The 21,099-nt window shown below is 42.2% G+C and overlaps 1 protein-coding gene across 4 annotated transcripts in view; it reads left to right on the forward strand.

The window, feature by feature from the left end:
* Nucleotides 1-221: 221 nt before the first annotated feature.
* Nucleotides 222-21,099, forward strand: part of PIK3R1 (phosphoinositide-3-kinase regulatory subunit 1) — an 84,992-nt gene continuing 64,114 nt past the window's right edge. Inside the window, exons 1-2 of one of the 4 annotated variants that reach the window (XM_036280914.1) lie at nt 222-382; nt 9,640-10,346. In XM_036280914.1, coding sequence (XP_036136807.1) covers nt 10,013-10,346 — 334 coding nt within the window. In that variant the 5' untranslated portion in view covers nt 222-382; nt 9,640-10,012. The remainder of the gene's footprint in view (nt 383-9,639; nt 10,347-21,099) is intronic. The other 3 variants (XM_036280907.1, XM_036280908.1, XM_036280910.1) reach the window with 3 other exon arrangements.

Raw genomic sequence — 21,099 nt, forward strand, 5'->3', positions numbered from 1 at the left:
GCTCCGCCTCGTTGGCCTCCCGCCTCGGAGGCGGGCACGGACAGTGGCAGCGGCAGAGGGCGCGGCGCCAGCCGAGAGGGGCGGAGACGCAGGCGCTGGTTGGTGCGGGCTCGGGGGCGGGGCGCGAGGGGCCGAACCGAAGGCGGGGCCGGCGTCGGGCTCTGGAGCTGCGGGCGTACGGAGAGGAGTCGCGAGCAGCTGGAGCGGAGCTGGAGGAAGCGGCTGCTGCGGCGAGGCCGGGCGAGCGGTCTGGAGACGGCGAGCTCGGATTGGGGACGCTGGTGGGTCTGAGCCAGGTCAGAGGCGCGTTGGAGTCGTGCGTGCTGGAGGCCGCCGCTGCAGCCCGGGCTCGGGAGAGGAAGGAAGCCGGCCAGCGGGGGAGGTAGGCGGTTGCAGCGGGTCCGGGTGTGTGTGCTCGGGAGGGGGAGGCGGTGCGTGCGTGCGCGGCTGTCGCCGCTCTCTTCCTGTCACCAGCAGTGGCTTCTTCTGCAGAGCCGAGCCTAGGGAAAACGGTCGGCCGCCGGACCTCCTTGCCGCCCGCATCTCTCGCCCTCTGGGGGCCCCTCTTGCTGCCAGCGTCTTGGCTCCCATTTCCCGGCCTCTTCCGAGCTGGTTCTGCACGTCGCCGGGCGCATCCGTCCCCGGAGTTTCAGGCGACCTCCGGCTTTCCCCCACCCCTCCGTCACCGCACACTTCTGAGGGTCTCCACTGTTGTCTTGCTGCAGTTTTCCGAGGCCCTTCACCAGAGGAGCGCGCCCTGACCGCTGCCTTTGCGTTAGCGGGAAGGAGCGATGCCTTCCTCCGCGCCCTCCAGCTGCAGCCAGGGTCGTTGCCTGGGCCCTTCCCCAGGCGGGCGGAGCGGCGGTGGTCCCCGGAGCTCACTGCCAGCCCTCCCCCCTCCCGAAGTTTGCCTCCCTCCTCTTCCGGGGTGGAGGAAGTGCGCCTCGGGGCAGCTGGTCGCTGGGGCCCCAGCTCCTTGTCTAATGCTGGCCCGGTCTGGGCAGGTTGTTGAAGACACGTTTAATGGGGTCTTGGAACAGCCCGGAAATCCAGCTTTTGCAACGCAGGGCTACACTGGAGGGACTTGCCCAGCAATATGGAGCCGGTTAGGGAGAGCATGAGAGCGTGCGTGCCCGAGCTAAAATATGGGGAATTGTCTGGAAACCACAGCTCTAACACTCACTTCCCAAGAGCAGAAACTGCCCCGCAGATCACCAGACAAAGAGAACAGAAAAGCTTAGGCCAACCATTCCAGTACAGAAATGTACTTTGGTCACCAGAATTTGAACATGAAATGTAAGGGTGTGAGCGGAATGGCAGTTACATGTTGAACGCAGAATGTGTGTGAACTGTATTGGGGGAAATTCGTACGCTTCCCTGGGCGCTCTCAATATTGGAAAGGTCTCGCTTCCACTGTGAATCCTGGTGGAGCTGCAGCTCTGTTGGCAGCTGAGTATGAGTTGACTCTTATTTAGGACTTTAGAAGCGATAGTGGTTTTTTGATTTTTCTCCCCTGTCGTTTTCCTCTTTGTCAGTGTGAAGTAGGAATGGATAAAGCAGTTCCGGGTTTTGAATGCAGCATGAGATTGTCATTTCTGTGTGATGAGATTCAAGTTTTAGTTGTTAGGCGGGACATTCGCAGAGCTTATTGACCCAAGCTTAACGTGGAACTGTATTTTCATATTTCTTTAGTTTGTTTTGCGTTTTTGCAACTTTGAAGATGATGTTCGCTAGGAAAGGTTGGAATAGGTAAGCAGGTTCATTTCTCAGGCAGGCTATCAGAATAATGCGTCTTCCAGGTGTAAATCATTGGAAGTTTGGTGACTTCTGCACAGAAGGCCACAAACATCTTGTTTTGTTGAAAAAGAAAATATAAAGCCACTCTCTTGCTATACTTTTTTGACAGATTGCACTGTTCTTGAACAGTTTAAAAGCAGTAGATTATGGTTTTCTTAGGAATAAAAGTTGCTTAAACTTTAAAAGCAAATGTTTTGATCACTACAAAGAAAATACCCTAACAGTTATTTTTTTTTTTTTTCTTGGAGGGGGGTCCCTATAAAATTTGGGAAGGTGTGTTTGGTTTAGAATCAAGGCTTAAACTGGAAAGGCCAGTGGAGGAGGCTGCCTGCCTTGCAGAAGTGTTGGGTTATGCTACTGCTGGCCTCCTTAGCTTCTGTATGTCTGTTCAGGTAGGTAGTAGAGTCATACTTTTTCCATGGAAATGTGTAGACTTTCATGGTTGAAAGAAAGTTTAATTTGTCATGATATTGGCTTTCAAAGTGTTATAAGCATTTGCTTTCTTTAACTCTCATCTTGATAATGGGCCTGTTCCCTAACAGAACTCTGCAATGTTACACACTATTATCTACTGTTTTATCTGCTTTTGTAAAATGATGATATCACTGTGTGTTTTTGCATCTGTGATGCTGATAGCCAATGTGAAAAAGCATTTCACTCCCCACTGATTGATTATGTTGTCTTCCTTTAGCTATGTCTTGGAATTGCAATTTTTTAAGATCAGGAAATCCCTGCAGCATAAGGTTGGTTTTGGGGAACAAGTGATGCGCGGTAACTTACAGGCAATTTGTATTTTAGTTATTGATAGTGGTGATAGTAGTGTGCATTTAACTGCTGGGACTGTATAGAAGAGTTTTGTTTCTCAAATGCTAACCTATTGCACTTACCCAAACTTTATGTTGTTAAAAGTATTGGCCAAACCTTTAATTAAATTTTTCTATGAATGTTACCTAACTTTTAGGTTAGTGTGTTGGTTGAATATTTTTTTCCTTAGGTACTTTGGGGGAATATTCTAAAAAGGCATGCTCTCAAAGATTGTTCATTAAAACGGGAACAGTTCTAGTTCAACTTTTATGGTGCTTGCATTTTGTAATTTGCCAAATGTTTTATTGACTAAAGAGATGGTACACGAACAGATTGAAAAAAAAAAACATTTTATGGTCATGCAGACTATGGAAAGCTGAGATAACGTTTGCATTTGGGGTTTTGCTTTTAATTCTCACATCTGAGGCATGCACAATGCGGAGAAAATGGGAAGTGCTTTTTTCAGTATATTACACATTTTAAGACAGGCTCTTCTCCCTCTTTTGGAGGGCAAAGGGATTTGCCAGTGAAGGCAGGAGAATAGAACATCTCAGGGAAGCAAGCCCTCAGAAGGTGAGAAAGTTACTTATCAATGGAAGGAAGGGATTACCAATTAGTGTTTACCCTGAAGGCATAATATAAATTAAATGACATTTTTAAACCAAAAACTCAGGTTGTGATTAATTTTTAAAATAGTCATATTATTTATTGCTTTTTTTCCCCCCGTTTCCACGTACACCCCGTAATATGATTATTTGCCGTGGTTCTGCCAACACTCTTATTGGAATTAATTTGCCAAAATAGTGGCGATTAAAAGCCATTTCACGTACATTATGCTGAATGAGCTGAAAAATAGACTGTGATCACTCATAAACCTGTCTGTTTGGCTTATGTTAGTTTTTTTGTTTGTTTTGACAGGGTAGAATAAATGTAGTATAGATTTTGCTAAAAAACAAACAAAAACAAAAAAAATCTACTATAAAAACATCTTTAGATGTTTTATCTTCCCAGCATTGTTTTTCTTAAAGTAAATCAAATACATACCCACAGGCACCTGTAGTCAAAATAGTTTTCAGGTTACTTCCCCTTCCCAGAACCTGCGCTCCCCCCTCAAACCCCCAGTCATTTAAGTTACAGGAGTCTGGCCTAAATGTAAGGAGAGAACCAATCAGTGGGTAGAATACTTTAATAAATTGAAGTGCCTGGGCCATTGTGCCATGCCCAGTGGTCCAGACAGGACTCAGCCTCAAGAACTGGGGCATGCTGATTGGGCTGCCTTCAGTCCCTGGAGAATTGCATCAGTGTATTCATCTTTTCTCTCTCAGAGCAGCTAGAGCAGTGACCAAACCCTGTTGGAGGATTGTTCCTAGCCACCTCCCACCTGACATACACCCTCACACAGCCCTGCTGCCTCCTGAGTCTCCTTTGCCCCACCTCTGCAGAGCCACCCTGGACCTCAGGTAGGGAGAGGACTAGTGGGCAAAGTCTGCATGCAGACTTTATCTCTCTGTCTGTCTGTTTACTTTGGAAAGGAGTTAAGGGAACAGTGGAGAGTTTTATTTTGGCTACTTCAGGATTCACCTAGAACGGTTTGCAGCATTTAGAGGCAGTGCAAAAGAAAATTCCTGGCAAATGATCCTGTGTTAAGTATGAATTGTATAAATAGCAGTGTCATTCAGTACTACTAATAATTGTTACAATAGTAACAATACTACAATTTACTAGTTAATGTAACTTCAGGCAAATTAACTTCTGTTTGTTTTCTCATCTGTGAAATGGAGATAGTAATTGTACCTAGGGTGGTTGTAAGGATTAAATGAGTTTATGTATGCAAAACTCTAAGAACTGAGCCTGGCCCCTAGTAAGCACTGTGTCAGTGTTAATTATTAAGCTCTAATTATCAAGCATGGAGCTCAGTGCTTTATATATGCCATTTAATTTAATCCTCATAATAACCCTATGAGCTGTAGGTTGTTTTTTTTTGTATCTGTCCCACAGATGCTAAAATTGTGCTACATAGAGGTTTAAGTAACTTGCCCAAGTTTAAAAATCTAGGCACTGATGAGGACAGCCGCTGAGTCTAAATCTTAGTGCTTATACTAACTAACCTTATTGCTAAGAATTTTACAAAATAGCATTGTGCTTTAACTAGAGGAGGACTTTAGATGGTCAACATTAGTCCTCCAAGTCCTCTCGTTCCATAGTGCCTCCTCAGGGTCTCTTTTCAGTGATGATGCAGAGAAGGAGAGTGGTCAGCCCGGTGGCCATTTCTGGGCAATAGGATGTTTCTCAGGCCCAGGAAGCCTCCGTGTGAGTGCCTGCATCACCCTTTATCCTTGTCCCAGGTGATGACCTCTGAGCTTGGGAGCTTCCTGCAGCTGGGCCTGGGCCTCTCTTTCCTCAGCCCCTCCTGCAGTGCTCTAGGCCAGGCCATCGCTTTGCTCTCTGGAGAGCCCTGCCTCCTTGTCCTTCCTTGTAGTTTCACCTTATCCTGTGCCCCACCCCACACCCAAAAGGGCTTGCAGGCAAGGGGTTCTGACCTAGATACCGGGCTTCCCCACAGTACCGGCTCAGCCCTGAGCATGGCAGCTGGCAGCCTGCTCTGGCTGGTTTCAGAATGAATGGAGGTATTTGATGACTGTGACTTCAGGGTTAATCTGATCCCATCTTTTAAATTTTGGTTTAGTTTAGATAAAACTCACGTGCCATAAAATTTATCCTGAGCGCGTCATTTTAAGTTGAACTTCATTATGTTTACTGGAAAATGTTAACTTTTATTCAGTTCGATTGTCATAATTTTTAGGACATACTCAAAAAGTGAAAAGATTTTTAAATAATGAAGTTTGTTTTTTAAAGATTGTGAATTTAGATGGGGAGCTTTTTCTAGACTCAGAGCTAGCACACTGAGGATGGAGAGATGGAAGTTAGGGAGGTAAGGATTGGGGGCCCAGGAGCCCCTCCATAGCTCTTGCATCTGGATTGCAGGCTCATTTTGTGCTGGGACCCAGGGCCAAATTGCTAATTTTATTGCAGGATGGAATCATATGATCAGGATATAGTCTTAATTTATTTAAAGTGATTTAAAAATATCTTTTATTCCTGCCGCTCACCAAGTTTGCTAAATCCTTGTCTTGTGTAAAAGGGGAATGAATAAGTCAAAGTCAGAGGACTTCTCAAAGAATTTTGTTTGGTTCTTTGCCAAAATGCCTGCAGGTTAGAGGGCTAAATTGAAATTGTACATTAAGACATGGTTGCTTCTTGTCAGGCATCAGAACAACATTTATTTTGAGGAAGAGAATGAGAACTACTCAGGATCTTAGGGGAGAGAGGAAATACACTTCCAATAAGCGGAATTTTGAGTAGTCTTTACAAAGGTTGAAAGAATGGAGCAAAATCATTCCTTTAAGGAAACTTTGAACTGTTCATATGATGTAAATATAAGAGTAAGTTAATTTGTTATTTGTTCATAGGATTCCTTTATACTTTTTGTTACAGAAACATTTGTTTGCACTAGCTTGGACACTAGATGTCATAATACTACCTTGGTTATTTGAAAACATTAACTTACAGATGGTGGATATTACCCACATATAAAAACCTTTACTTTGTGAATAATTATGTTAGCGCTGGTGGAAATAGTTCAATGGACAGGTGTATGTTGCCAAAGAGACTGAAAGCAAAATCTTATAAATCTGGGCAACATCCAGTCTTCGGATCCTAATAGCTTGGTCTCTGATCATCTCAGAAGGATTACCCGAACTGTGTCAATGACTCAGGCCTTCGAGTCTTCTGCATTCCTGCAGAGAATTGGAGGGTGAGAGAAAAGAGAGCTTGTCAGTCCTCTAAATGTGATAGCCCTTGTGACTGTGAATTGGTATCTCCCTAAGGAGGAGCTGAGTTTTTAGAAATTGTGCAATGTGGAGCCTGGGACAGCCACAGGGGGCATAGATGTCAAGAGGTATATGGAGGGCCGAAGCCTCGGCTCATAAGACAGAGCAGAAGTGGGCAGCCTTCCAGAAGTGATGTACCCAGCATTCTTTTATTCACTAGTTTATGGACTCTTTTGCAGGGATGTGTTTCTCTTTTCTTTTTTTTTTTTGGTTAATCTTCACCTGAGGATATTTTATCCATTGATTTTTAGATAGAGTGCGAAGGAGGGAGGGAGGGAGGGAGAAATATCGATGTGAGAGAGACACATTGACTGCTTACCTCCCACAGGATCCCAGCCAGGGCCAGAGATCAAATCTGCAACCCAGGTATGTGCCCTTGACTAGGGAACAAACCCTTGACCCTTCCATGTGCGGGCCGACACTCTAACCACGGAGCCAAACCAACCAGAGTGGCAAGGATGCATTTTAATGAAGTCTCTTTGGAAGGAAATGTGCGTGGTCCTAGATGCTGGGTCTTGGGCTTGACGGAACTGCTGCTGAGTTAGAACAGCCCCTTTTTTGAGCAGGTGTGTTTGTGAAAGAGCCACAAACACAATCAGTAAGGCTGCTGTCCCAGAGAGTGAAAGCAGAGGTCAGAGCATGCAGGCAAGGAGTCTGCATCAGGGACTGCAAGGATATATCTGGACTGTCCTTGAGCATGGAAGCAAGTTGAGTTTGGGCAGTAGGTTCTAGTGGTGGATAAAGTGGTGGCTCTGGTGGCAGACTGCCTGCATCTGAATCTTGGTTACACCTCTCAATTGTTTAGTGTTATCATGGCCAAGATACTAAATTTTCTGCACCTCAGTTTCCTCTCATGTAAAATGAGAATTATTGCTAATACCTGCAAGTATCAGGTGATGACCATGTTGACCATGGTGATGATGACAATGACAGTCATTAAAATGGGCCTGGTGGTCCAGAGAAGTGTGACTGCCTCTTCTTGTCCAAGGTCGCTGTGTACCTCATGCTAGAACACAATCCAGTCGTCACCGAAATGACTAGTCAGGGCTCTCTCTTCTCTTACAACATTGCCCTCCCATCACCCAGTTGGCACGGAATCATGGCCAATCTGGAATTGTTTTGATGGCTCTCCTGGCCTTGGTGGTGGAGCCGTCCCAGAGGACAGGACAGGTGTCTTCCACTTCCAATCCTAGAGTCATGGAAGATCTTGGGTTCTTCTTATCAGATGAGGTCCCAGAATCTACAGAATTTACAGGCAGTAAGCTTCTTGCAAATAGTCAGGGAGAGGGAATTTGTAGAAACATACAGCTCTCTGGCACATATGGCAGAGATTGCTATTGTAGAGTCTGACCTCATTAAAGCCAGCAGGTTCCTTGGGTATTTTTGTCTTTGCACAAATTTAGCCTCATGCCAACATAAGCAGTTTCCAGGTTTGTAATACCTTGAATAGACAGGGCGCCTTTCTTACTACAGCGTCCCCTGGTGAGGAACATGCAGAGCTACATAGGTATGTGGCAGGCAGGGTCTTGCGGTTGCTGAGGACTGTAGCAGGAAGGATCGTTACATGCCCCATTCTGTGAAGAATCTCACCAAACTGGCCCACTGGGTTGTTGGACTAGAGGCAGCTTTAGGCAGCAGCTGGAGGAAAGATCTACCAGCCTACTAGTTGAGGGATCCTCCCCCCCCAAAAAAAAGATATAAATTGCCTAGAAAAGCTAACAAAAATTTCAAGGCAGATTTGAAGGGATTAAATTATTCTTAGGCATGCTGCCTGGTTTTGGGGGCATTTAGGAATATGTAAATTTTTTCATGTTCTTTAGAGCTCTGTGTCTCATTTGTACAGAGTACATTAGTACTAAAAATGAGATTTGCTAGTTCTACATTTCTGTGTGAATTTATGCAGTGAATATTGAATTTGATTCTGGATCTAGCAAAAGGAGAGGCAGTCTTCAAACATAATATAGTTTATTTTTCTCATCCACTCTGCTGGTGGCTTTAATTTTTTTCTCTGACAACTGAAATACAAAGTAGAATAATACTAACCAAAATTAATATCCTTGCTACACAAAGATTTCCAGTGTTTGTTTTTGCTTCTTTCAATATGTAACTCTCCTAAGAGTGTTATTATATTACAGCTAAGAGGCTTTAGCCATGTAAAGTTGAATATTTTACACTTCTGAATGCCAACATAACAATTACTCTGTGATCTGATGTGGCTTCTTAAGATGCCTACACTGAAGAGTGCCTATAATATTAAACTTCTAAAGTTTTCCATGTTGTAAAACTTGTACAAGCTCTCTTTGATACACAGCACAGTGAAATTGTGTGGCTATTGTTTTTATTGCTTTATTGTTCAGCCAGCTTAACTGAAACCTTTAGGTGGCTTTGACTTTATAATAGAGATAACGAGGAGAAATGAATGGAGTGCTGTGCACACACTGTCCGGTTGGCAATCCAGCGCTAACTCGCCGACTCACTAATTTAGACAATCTTTGGCTCTTAATTCCTCTGCCTCCACTATGTTAAAAAAGGAAAAAGAAACACTTTTGTTTCCCAGTTGTCCTTCCACTAAGCTGTCTTCATAGAGTGACCTGCAGCAACCGTCTCATCTGCCTCTTCAGTTCCTTAACTCCTTCCATTCTAGTTCCTGTCCTTAATGCTCCTGGACAAGTCTGCTTCCTCCAAAGTCAGTGATGCTCCCTCTTTCCTCCAGGCAGATGGGCTCCCTGTTCTGGCTCTTTCCAGAATATGATAGTTGCTTAGTCACATCTGTACCTAAGATCATGCCGCACATTTCATTCTGTCTTCAGATTCCTACCCTTAGATGTGGTCTCTTGCTTATTTGAACTCTGCAGCCTTTAGTCTCTGCTGGCTTCTGCATTTACCTCATGTTATTGTGTATCAGTTCTTTATGTACCCGTCTTATCTCTGAGACATTGCCACACGCCAACACTCCTACACCCCGCCCGGTGCTCCTGGAAAGCAAGGGGAGTCTCACTAATCTTTGTTGTGGACAATGTCCAGCAGCACGCTGGCCGCGTACATCTGCCAGATTGATTAAGCACTTGTTGAATGGAGGTGGAAATTCAAATTCACACAGATGGCCAAGTGTGATGTTCATTCTTAAGTCTTGTTTTTCCTTTGCTAGGTGAAGCTCGCGTGTGGAGTGCAGCGGTAAAATCAGACGACAGATGGACAGTGGGACGGGAGTGTCAGAAAGGATTGGGCCTCGCTGTGAGAGTCATCCTGGAGTCAAAGTGTTGACAAGTTGCTGAAAAGGAAGTCAGTGGGAGAACTGCAGCCTGCAGAGGAAGTGGAGCCCTGTCTTCGGTCACACCATTGATGGAGGACAGATGGACAGCCAATGGCCAGTTACCTCTCTTCTTAAACCTTTGGAGAGTTGTCCTTTGTCCTTTGCTGGACACATATTAGGAATCTTAACACACTCTCTGAGTTCACTTTCCATAGAAACGTAAAATTGTAACCAGAGTCGTCTGTCGCATGGTCACAGATTTGCAAACATGAGTGCCGAGGGGTACCAGTACAGGGCTCTCTATGATTATAAAAAGGAGCGAGAAGAAGATATTGACTTGCACTTGGGTGACATATTGACTGTGAATAAAGGGTCCTTAGTAGCTCTTGGATTCAGCGATGGACAGGAAGCCAGGCCTGAAGAAATTGGCTGGTTAAATGGCTATAATGAAACCACAGGGGAGAGAGGGGACTTTCCAGGAACTTATGTAGAATATATTGGAAGGAAAAAAATCTCACCTCCCACCCCGAAGCCCCGGCCACCTCGACCCCTTCCTGTTGCACCAGGTTCTTCGAAAACCGAAGCAGAAAGTGAGCAACAAGGTCGGTATTGATGAGTGATTGCTAATGACACACCCCCCTACCTCACTCCCCCCCCCCTCCTTTTTTTTAAAGGCAAAGTGTTACATTTGGATTGAGCTGAAGTGCTCTGGACAGAAGTCGGTTCAGCAACCTGCCCTGAATTTCTATTATACGGTGCATACAAGCTTGGTCATTCATTGCACAACTAAAAATTCGTGTGTGTGGGTTGGAGGGTTTAGTTATAAAATAAGGAGATGGTATCTGAGAACCTGTTTAGTGAGTGTCTTTAAACACTGCTTTTGTAGTTGTCATTGAATTAAATACTTATTGCTTTCTTATTCTTGTAATTGGTATTATATATCTAAATAATTATTTTAGCAAAGTAGAGGGTAAGTCTAATATAAGTATATTTAACATTAACATGATTTGTATGGAAAAATGTAGAGAGTAATAAAATGACCACAGAACTCAGGGGAGAAGAAACCCTTGTTTTCATAACCCGGTATCTACCTCTTGGTTTCCTCTCCGGGAACACTGTGCCTACAGCTGAAACCCAATCCCGTAGAAGGGAGTCCTCCTCCTCCTTTGTGGGCAATGTCACACGTAGCATTAGTACCTATAGTGTGCTTGGCCTTCATGAGAAAAAAAGATCGCTGAATACTTTTCCTAAATGGAAACCACCTTGATTCAAAAACCACTCCTTGTGTATTGGAGATGGTCCACATCTGAGCTGTGCATACCAGCTGTTCTCTTTAGGGTTTTTTTTCTGTTCAATTTCACACAGACGAGCCTTTTACTGGGCTTTGCTGGTATCAGCTTTGTCCATTCGTTTTCTCACTAGTAAATTTCAAGCATTTTTTATCCCCCGCCCCTTGCAGTCTTTTTCTTTTCCCCTCTGAGACTGAGCTGGGTAGGAAAGGTGTGTTTGAAATGGGTGGGCCGGTGGCAGTGGCTGCATGTTGAGAACTGACTGGGGCATCGCATTATGTTTCTAGAAGAGATTCTGATACTGTTAGGCCTTCTTTTTAATGTCGGCTTGTCCTAGCAAAAATGGATGCAGTAACCAAAATGAAGAAGCAGAATGTAAGAAGAAGCAGAAGCAGCTGCCTTTTGGTATAGAGTAATGATAGGATTGGGGACATTTTGTAAAAGTTAAAGAATTTACTAAAGATGCCTGAAGGGAAGTGCTTTTCTGTCTCCCACCCCAAAAGATACTTCACGAACATTGTACCATACTTCACAATAATGTCCAAATGTGTTTTACTGTACATTTTAAAAGCAAAATTTAATTTTTTCAGGTGAATCAAAATCATGACACACACATATATAAATTTTGTCAATCATTGTGTTTCTTGCATAGTTTTGCTTAGTAGATCAAAAATAAATATACATACTTGTGTTTTCCCCACCAAATTACATGTTTTTAATTTGAATTTTTGTTTTGTAAATTAGAAACACGTCCTTATAAGTAGGCTAATTCAAAAGGGAAAATGATGTAATTTATCCCAGAATACAAAAGATTACAGAACCATAAAAATATCTGAGTTGGATTAGAGAAGATTATTTAAAAGGTTGAAAGGGCCCTGGCTGGTTTGGCTCAGTGGTTAGAGCATCCGCCTGCGGTCCGGAGAGACCCGGGTTCGGTTCCCGCTAAGGGCACGTACCTCGGTTGCAGTTTGTCCCCGGCCCTGGTTGGTCGTGCGGGTGGCAGCCACTCGATGTGTCCCTTTCACGTCGATGTTTCCCTCTCTCTCTCTCCCTCCCACTCTATCTGTACAAAAAATGGAAAAATGTCCTCGGGTGAAGATAAAAAAAAAAAAAAAAAAAAAAAAAAAAAGGTTGAAAGGGGTATTTTGTGAATATTAGTGACAAAAGATTTTGTAAAAGTAATTTCTAAACAAAATTGCATTTGATAACTGCTGTCAGGTGTAACTTTATTTGGATATAATATACAGAAAAAGCAAGTCTTTTAAGAAAAATTGATTTTCTCTGTTTAGGTCCTAAATTCTTTTATAATGCTTTCTTATGTAATGTAGTGACAATTGAAAATTTTAACAGTTTTTTAATTTTTTTTTTTTTAAATCATAGAAGTGTACAGTAAATGAAATACTTTAGCAGAATTTAAGAAAGAGACCCACAATTGTGTGCATTAAAGTATCAGAACAGGCCTGAATATAAATGAGAAATTCGCAATAATGGAGAGGTTGAAAGGCAGCATGTGGGGGTTGGGTGGGGAATGTAGTACTAAACATTAGATTTTCTAGAAATGTTCATCTTGTATTCTCATTTAAATACGACTCCTGCCCTGTTTCCTAGCTCATTTGGTTAGAACATCATCCTTGATATGCCAAGGTTGCGGGTTCCATTCCAGGTCAGGACACATACAAGAATCAACCAATGAATGCATAAATAAGTGGAACAACAGATCTCTCTCTCTCAAATCAATAAACAACAATTTTAAATAAATATGATGTCTGTGAAATGGGAATTCCGTAGTTCCTACTAGTTGCATGTCCAATTGACATGGCAAGTAGTTGTAAGGAGATATACAGATGTTGAAACCTATGGGACTCTGATGTCTTTTGCCTACGTGTGTATTTATTTGAAAAGCTTTTGTAGTGACAACGTGTTTAAAGACAAGAAGGGATCTTTTTTTTTTTTCTCTTCTTACTGTAATTGAACTCTTTAGTCCTTCTTTTCCTCCTCCCAGGTGACTTAGCCTGTTTTTCGTGTTTGACTTCCTGTATTTTATTTGGAGGTGACCCCTGAGGTCTCAGGATTACATACAGGGCCCTCTTGTTGAGATCATGTCCGTGGACAGTTGGCACTCTCCCATAGGGCCCGGGGGAAAGAGGGTACTGAGACCTACCTTCCTACTGATCGCTTCCCCTCGTACCCTGTGCTTGCCGCCACCTCTGTTTTTAGAAGAAAGCCATCATTAGACTCTGGTGAAAGGTAGATTCTGTGTGATGGACCCCTTCTTATATAATAGAGCCTTTTTCCACTTCCCTTGTATGTTCCTGGAAATAATGCTGTGACATGTAACTTTTAGGGAGAAAGAGAGTAAAAAAGCCCATTTGAAAATGTGATAAATAGCTTTTCAGGAAATGTATTTTCCGCTAGTACATTTTGTATAGTTTTTTTTTGTTTTTTTGTTTTTTTTTCACAAAGCCCTAGCCTATAGTTTGGATTAAATTTGTGTATTGGGTAATCTTGTATTTGTTGGAATTAAGTAATTCAATAAATATGAACTGCATCCTTCTTTGTGTTATGAAACAGGGATGAAAGATGAAATTAAGGCTCAAGAGAGGCAGCTCTGCCCTCTGATGACCTCTCCTGCCCCCTCCTACCTCAGGGCTGTGCTTTGTCCCCTCTGCTTGGACAGCTCTTCCTCAGAAGTCCCTTTGCCCCACCCACCTGCCCCACCTTATTCAAATCTTTCTTCTGGAGGCTGGCTCTGCTCCCCTTATTTCAGTGGCAACCTGCCTGTCTGCTTTCGCAAAGCATTTGTTACCTAAACTGTTAAATTATTTGCCACATTGTGTCTTGTCTGGTCCTAGTGGTAGATGGTGAGCTCCATGAAGGTAGGGATTCAGTTGTCCCTCCGTTATCCCAAGTATCTCGAACAGTACAGTAGGTTCTCTGCAAGTAGGTACATGCTTGTTACTGAAGCTCAGCATCTAGGTAGTTCACGTTCCACATGACTTTTGAAGTTAGCCACCGGCATTGTATGTCACGGGTAGACCCATTCTTGTTTTTGAAATTACGGTTCATTTGTTTGCATCATTCACCTCTGAGGTATCTTGCCAAGCCTTGGCCTTAACCATGGCCTGCTCGAGCTCCAGAACTGTTATTTTCTACCCAGTGTTTAGGACAGGTGGTTCTGTAAGCGGGAAAGTGTGCTAAGGCGAGGGTGCGTTCTGTCCACCACTTCAGCGAAGTGAGTAGAACTCGTGTCAAGGTCAGCACGTGTCCTCAGACACAGGTGTCTTTGCCCTCTCTCCCCTCCTTTTATCTCCTTCCCTTGGCATGAGAGCTAAAATTTCAATATGAGGGTCACATTTCATTTTCCCACAACCCAGTAAAGACCCATTTTCCTTCTTTGTAGAGCACCTCTTCCACGTCTTTTACAGGTGAAGGGTGTTGATGGGTGTGTTTCCTGCCCCTTAGGAGAGGGCTATTGAAAGACAGTGCTGTAGCTCTTTCTGCATTAGGCGGCTCAGACTCTGGCATTTTATTCCTGCACACACAACCCCATTCAACCCTGGTTCCATGTTTCCTCTCCCACACAAGGGAGTGAGTTAAAAAGGAGGTGGGGATTTAGGGGTAAGGGAATGAAAATGTATTTCTTCGTTTCATAAGTAAGCTGTCCAGTAGGGCTATCTCTCAAGCCAGTGTTTTGAGATCCTTTAACTAAAGTCATGCTAATGCAGAATATTTAGATTAGTGACATTCTGTGACTACATTAGTTTGTATAGAACACTGAAATCTGCTAGCTTGAGAGGTCACTTAGGAATCTGCGTTCATAACCCATTTCCATCCCCCATGCTCATGCCCCACCCAGCTCGAACTTCTGACTCTGACAACGGGTCCTAGGTCCCAGCTGCTTTCACATATAAAACATGAAGCGTGCATTTGGTATTAACTTGTTTAAATTTTGATCAAAATTCTTTCTAAACAGAAACACAAAAAAGCCCCAATCTGTGTTTGCTTTTCGTTGTTGCCCCAGCCATGTTATTTTTTCATTTTTCACTTGCAGCATTTGAGTGTCCCTCCACGGTTGTCGCTCCCCATCTGGAAAGCAAGGCTGTGATAAATCACATAAATTGATGACAGTGTATAGAGGTCACAGAAGATAGCGACCTGATCCCAAATTACACACCTTTGCTGGGCCCCATGGTCATAACGTGTCACTGTTCTTCACAGGAATAGAATCTGTGAAAGTAATTTGCTTTGCTTCACAAACTCCTGCCTGTATGAATTCTGTTTAGTTCAGATATGCCCTGCTGTAGCTGCCCTCGCCTTTTCTCCTACTTGAGTGAGACTCTGCTGTGAAGTTGGAGGCTTGTGTTGTTAAAGCCCCCATGATGGGGTAAGACAGCTGACTCCGTGCTGGAGGCCCATTCTGCACTGACCTCTGCTTTTGTGAGAAAGCACCGCTGTTTACGGGACAGTGGAAGGTAGGGGCCTGTCTCTAGCTTCTGACCAACCAGAAAAAGTGAATCAGAATGCAGGGTTTTTTTTACCCAGGTGTAAACATTTGAAGTATTCTTCCTCTGTGTGTTAGAATTTGTTTCTAAAAGATGTAACAATAAAAGAGTAAGTACATCTGGAGAAAACAAATGTAACAATTACTTTTGATAAAATCAGATGAGCCTAACCTCTCCTCTCACAACCACAGAAGATATTCCTCATTTACGTGTTTTGACAGTTTCTCTCAGGAGAACCAGTATTTCTATTTTTTTTAACTAAGTTCTTGATTTTTAAGACGTTTTCCTGTTAATTTTAGATTTAGCTATTTTGTTTTCCCAGAAATGTGAAAGAGACAAGAAAGTAACCTTAATGAACAATTTGCACATCCATATGGGTTATTTGAAAAGGAAATTGACAAGAAGAGAAAGGATTCTCACCTTTGCTGCTTTTTAGCAGGAAGGTTGGCCCTGAGGGGCCTGGCCACTTAGAAATTTACAAGCAGTCCCTCAATGGGTAGGGAGCTCCCCTTGTCCCTTCTCCTCTCTGGGAGTATCCATTCTTCCCTCCTTCCTCCAGGAAGGACTTAATTTTCTCTTTTCTGTAATTGTGTTGTTAGTTAAGTTCAAGGTTACAGATAAGACATTATTTGATGAAAATTTTTCTGCCAGGCCTCATGACCAGTATCATTTAGAATCACAGAATTTGTGGTAAAAAAAATTCTGTTTTCTTACTTATTAAGGCATAATTTCAGATGCTTTTGTTAAGGCTCTGGCTTTAGAGATTTCATTCTGTGTTCCCTTTCCAAAATGGGTAAAGGGTCCAATATCCTTATCTGTTCAACCTAAATTAAGCCCTCACACCTCTGATTCGAATAGGAACTGTATAAGTGATGTGAGCTTATTTTGTTTACTTGCAGTCAAGCTGATGTTGATACTTTAATAAAATTGTCTGTGTTGTAAAAGTGCTTCTTTTTTAGCTTAGTCTAAAAAAATTCTTTGATTACTTTGATGTCAGTCTTTTCTGGTTTCTAGGTGAATACATGTTTGTCTAAAATAGGATAAATTCTGATTAATAAGCACTTTTCCAGTAAGACAGAGTTTAAGAAAATAAACATTCAGAATTCTGAAATTCAACAACAAATGATGCCTTACATCTGCTAAGTAACATAAAAAAGGAGGAGAATTTTGTACCTCTAGCCAGTAAGACTATCAAGTATAGGATGCCATTTACATATCCATGTTTTTCTTAGTAAACAAAAACAGATGTCCATAGTACAGCTGGCTGTCCCTTATGTGTGTCTTTGTTGCTAACAAATTTCCATGAGGAAAGACATAAAATTAGTTTGAAGGCTGAAATAGGAGAAAATAACTTGGTGTGATAGCTAGAAATGAGAAGCGTAATTGCATGATGGATTATATCTAAATGTTTTGAGGCCTTGATTGAGTTTATAGCATTCGATATCAAAACAGTTCTTAGGCTTCCATGAAGCTAATGTAAATAAAGGAGGTCAAAGGGAACTAGATACTGGCTTTATTTGAATTACTTGGGTATGATTTCCCTAAAATGTTAAGTTTAACAAAATATTGTCTTACACAATATTTATTGACCTCTTACACATGATCAATAAAAATTTCTCCGTTCTTACTCATAAGAGTTGCAGAAACAAAACCCAGAAAATTTACGTTCTCACTAGTATTTCCTCGGTAATGCAAGTCTGAAGCCAGAAGAAGGATCTAATATAGAGGAACAACCTGGGATAGTTGGGAAGGTACACTCATGTGACCTCATTGCAAGCTCTGATTGGAGATTGGCCCATGGGATTATTGCTATTGAAAATGCCAATTTTGTACCAAGTTTTTGCATATCTGCACACTGGATGATTTTAAAATATATTTCACCAGTGTGAGAATTTATGCTCCACCTCCAGTGGAGGGCACTCAACGATTTCTGACATCTAAATTGGTTTGAGACCTTCCAGTTTCACATGTTGCAGTCTGTGAGCAGATTAAGATTCATGGAATGTCGTCTTTGTCCTGTGCCTGTGTGGTATAGCTAAATTTATTGGCATGATACGCTTTCAGAGTTTGTAAGGATTTGTCTAGTGGGTTTTTTGGTTAAATTTTTCAAGGCAGGTAGAGGTTGGTGGTTTTAACAAGGATCTACTCAGGCTATAGTTTTGTTTAGTTACACTCCTCAGATGTATGTGATAGAAATATTAAATAACACATTAGCATAGGCATTGGGCGAGGTTGCATTGTAAAGCCAGTAGGACTGTGGGGTAGTCATCAGCATCTTGCAAACCTCACCCTAAGGAGGCAAACTGCCACAGTGCCCCCTGACTCTGCACATGGCACCATTGTGATAGCGAGAAAAGTCAGCACTGGTCCAGCCTATGACTAGGTTTTGGAAAATGCAGTTGTCAGAATTACTTAAGGTTGTTAATAAGATAATCTATTGTATTAAACACTTTATCCTATTTTTAAAGAATAATGTTTAATGTTTAAGAATGCTTTATCGGTAAATATATCTTTCTATCTCTGTGTTCTAACTATGGAAACATAGTTGAATATTTGTGTCTTTATTAATTTATATATATTTATATAAATTATATATATAAAATATGTATATATTTATATATATTTCAGTGTATTTCACCACATTGTTAACTTACATCTTACCATGTTTTTTCCAGGTAGTAAAAAAGGAAAAATTCCATTTTGAAGGAAAGAGATTCAAAGAGGGTAAAAAAAAAAAAAAAAAAAAAAAAATTTACTTTATTGCTAAACAATTCTGAATATCTACTGAGTACCAAGGAATGAGAGTTAATGAACTTGGATAGAACATATCAAAGTATATATTCTAGTCATTGTCCCACACTTTCTATGGGTCTATTTAAATGTTGAAAATGCCTTTTTCAAAATGTACCTTAAAAATGTTCAGAGGTGCTGTTTGCCAAGCATTCTGTTAGGCCTTTTAGATATTTTTCATTTGCTCCTCAACCACCCTGCAAAGATGGACTTATTTTAACTATTTTCAGATAAAGGCAAGCTCAAGTGGTTACGGAAGTACTGAGAAGGAAGGGGGCTCATTCACAGGATCAAGGACCCTCCAGCAGGCAGCTGTGTGGGTCTTTGTGAAATTATCTGAAGAAACCAGGTGTTTTCTGTTTTTTGGGGTGGTCTTTAATTATGTCTGTTGTTTCTAAGTTTAATTAGTTGTTGCATTTATACAACCACATGACACACTACATTTGCTTTATATGTGACTTACATTTTCTTATGTCTGCTAAATATACTAAAGGGTTGAGTTATTGAGAGCCTGATAAGGCCATGAAACTTAAGACAGAGTGTAGGTTTTTGTGTATATGCAGCTTTTCTTGGGAAGAAATATACCATGATTAGATATTCCAAAGTTATGTACCATTGATAAATGATTTTCCTTCCATTTCTCTTATTTTTTAAGAAGTTAAGTATCTGCTTCAAATGTTTTCCTGAGTTCAAATTTTCTTATTTCTGACTCATAATTATATCACTTTGATTAACGTGGAACAGAGGCCCTGGCCGGTTTGGCTCAGCGATTGGAGCGTCAGCCCATGGCCCAGAGACCCCCAGGTTCGGTTCCTGCTAGGGGCATGTACCTTGGTTCCAGTTTGTCCCCGGCCCCGGTTGGGATTGTATGGAAGGCAGCCACTCGATGTGTCCCTTTCACATCAATGTTTCTCTCTCTCTCTTTCCCTCCCTCCCTCTCTGTCTGAACAAAAGTGGAAAAATGTCCTTGGGTGAGGATAAAAAAAAAATAATAACATGGAACATAGGATGGTTGTTACTTGCTTAAAAGCCGAAAGGTGAAGGCATCCAGCACAGGAATGGTGTGTTTGGCATGTGGATAGCGGCTGCTTGAAATCCGTAAGTATAAGAAATCTCAAGGTGGCTCAGCTGTGAATGGGAAGGCTTAAACCCGAGTTCTGTCAAAGTTAACAGTAAACGCCATTTTAAGAGACTAGCAAAATGGCTAAATTCCTCTGAATGTCAAACTTCGTTTTCCAGAAAAGTCCGTCACTGCCAAGTTTATAACATAAACATTGTGTTTCTGTTACCTGAATTCCAAGGACAAGAGGGTGGATGAGGGCAAGTGAAAGGCACAGGTGGATTTTATTTCTAGGTGTTTAAAGGGACAGTGTGACATTGAACAGAGATAGTCTTCAAAGGCAAAACTTCTTGCGTGCTTTTTTTTTTTTTTTTTTTTTTTCAGTTTAGAAAGAAACTTATTTAACATTTGCTGATTGTAAAAGGTCTCTGCCTGGGAGTCCTGACACAGCTCTTGAGACTTCTCCCTAGAGTCCCTAAGAAGGTAGAGGAAAGCACATATTCTAAACAGCTGTAAAACTTAGACTAGTGGGAGAAATGTCTACCATGAACTCCACGGATCTGAGTTTAAAAACAGGCAGAATGTCCTTGGCCGGTTTGGCTCAGTGGTTGGAGCTTTGGCCTGCGGTCCGGAGAGACCTGGGTTTGATTCCCACTAAGGGCACGTACCTCAGTTGCAGTTTGTCCCTGGCCCTGGTTGGGTCATGCGGGTGGCAGCCACTCGATGTGTCCCTTTCATGTTGATGTTTCTTTCTCTCTCTCTCCCCCTCCCTCCTACTGTATCTGAACAAAAAATGGGAAAATGTCCTCTGGTGAGGATAAAAAAAACCAAACAGGCAGAATGAGTTTTGACCACCTGAAAACAGGTAGGCAGGCAGAACCATCTCCTCCCGAACTCTCTGCCCCCAGTGGAGAAAACCTAGGCAGCTGTCCCCAGAAAGCTCCTCCTTTCCTCCTTGTCATCTCCCTCAACAGTGCCTTTTTATTCAGTAAAAGGTTATAACTCAAAAGAGCCAGGCACAGCTGGGAGGGTAGGATAGGAGCTGTTACTGTTATATTTTTAAAATCTTACTTCACAAAAGTAAAGTGTTATAGGTAGACAAGACTCAGAAAGACCTGTGGTCACTGAGAGTGTGAGTATTGTTTGTTTGAGCCCATCATTCAGAGCTCAGAAAGCCAGGCAGTGAAGGCAGAAGGTTTTCTTGTAGATTAGCAAAACTACGTTGAAATGAAAACCACATCGGGAATTGGCCTGGGAACTCTTCATCTCCACCTGCCCACCAGCTCCGTGTCTGAAACCAGCACCCAAGTAGACCAAGAGTAGTTCAGATCCAACACCAGGTCTGGTTAGATCCCTCCTAGTTGAGTGATCAATGCACAGAAAACATAAAGCCAAGCCTACTGTAAATTATTGTTCTGTAAAGGAAACGGGAGAGCATATTAAAGATTTGAAGGAAGAGCAGGTCTCCAGCAATGATCTGTTACTAAAGAAGATGTGGCCCTCACGAAAGAGGGGTGGAGAGCAGATAGATGATTATATGAGTCGAAAAGACAGTAGGATGGGAGGAAATGGAAATGAAACCACAACAAGAATGATTGTAAAGAAATCAAAAGTGTAATAGCACATTAAAATTTATATGAGAGGCAGTCAAGGGTAGAATTTATCCAGCCAAAAAGAAAATTAGCAGTCTAGAGGAGAAAGGTAGATAAAGCTC

This window comes from Molossus molossus, unplaced genomic scaffold, assembly GCF_014108415.1.
Source record: "Molossus molossus isolate mMolMol1 unplaced genomic scaffold, mMolMol1.p scaffold_m16_p_3, whole genome shotgun sequence".
Classification (NCBI taxonomy): domain Eukaryota; kingdom Metazoa; phylum Chordata; class Mammalia; order Chiroptera; family Molossidae; genus Molossus; species Molossus molossus.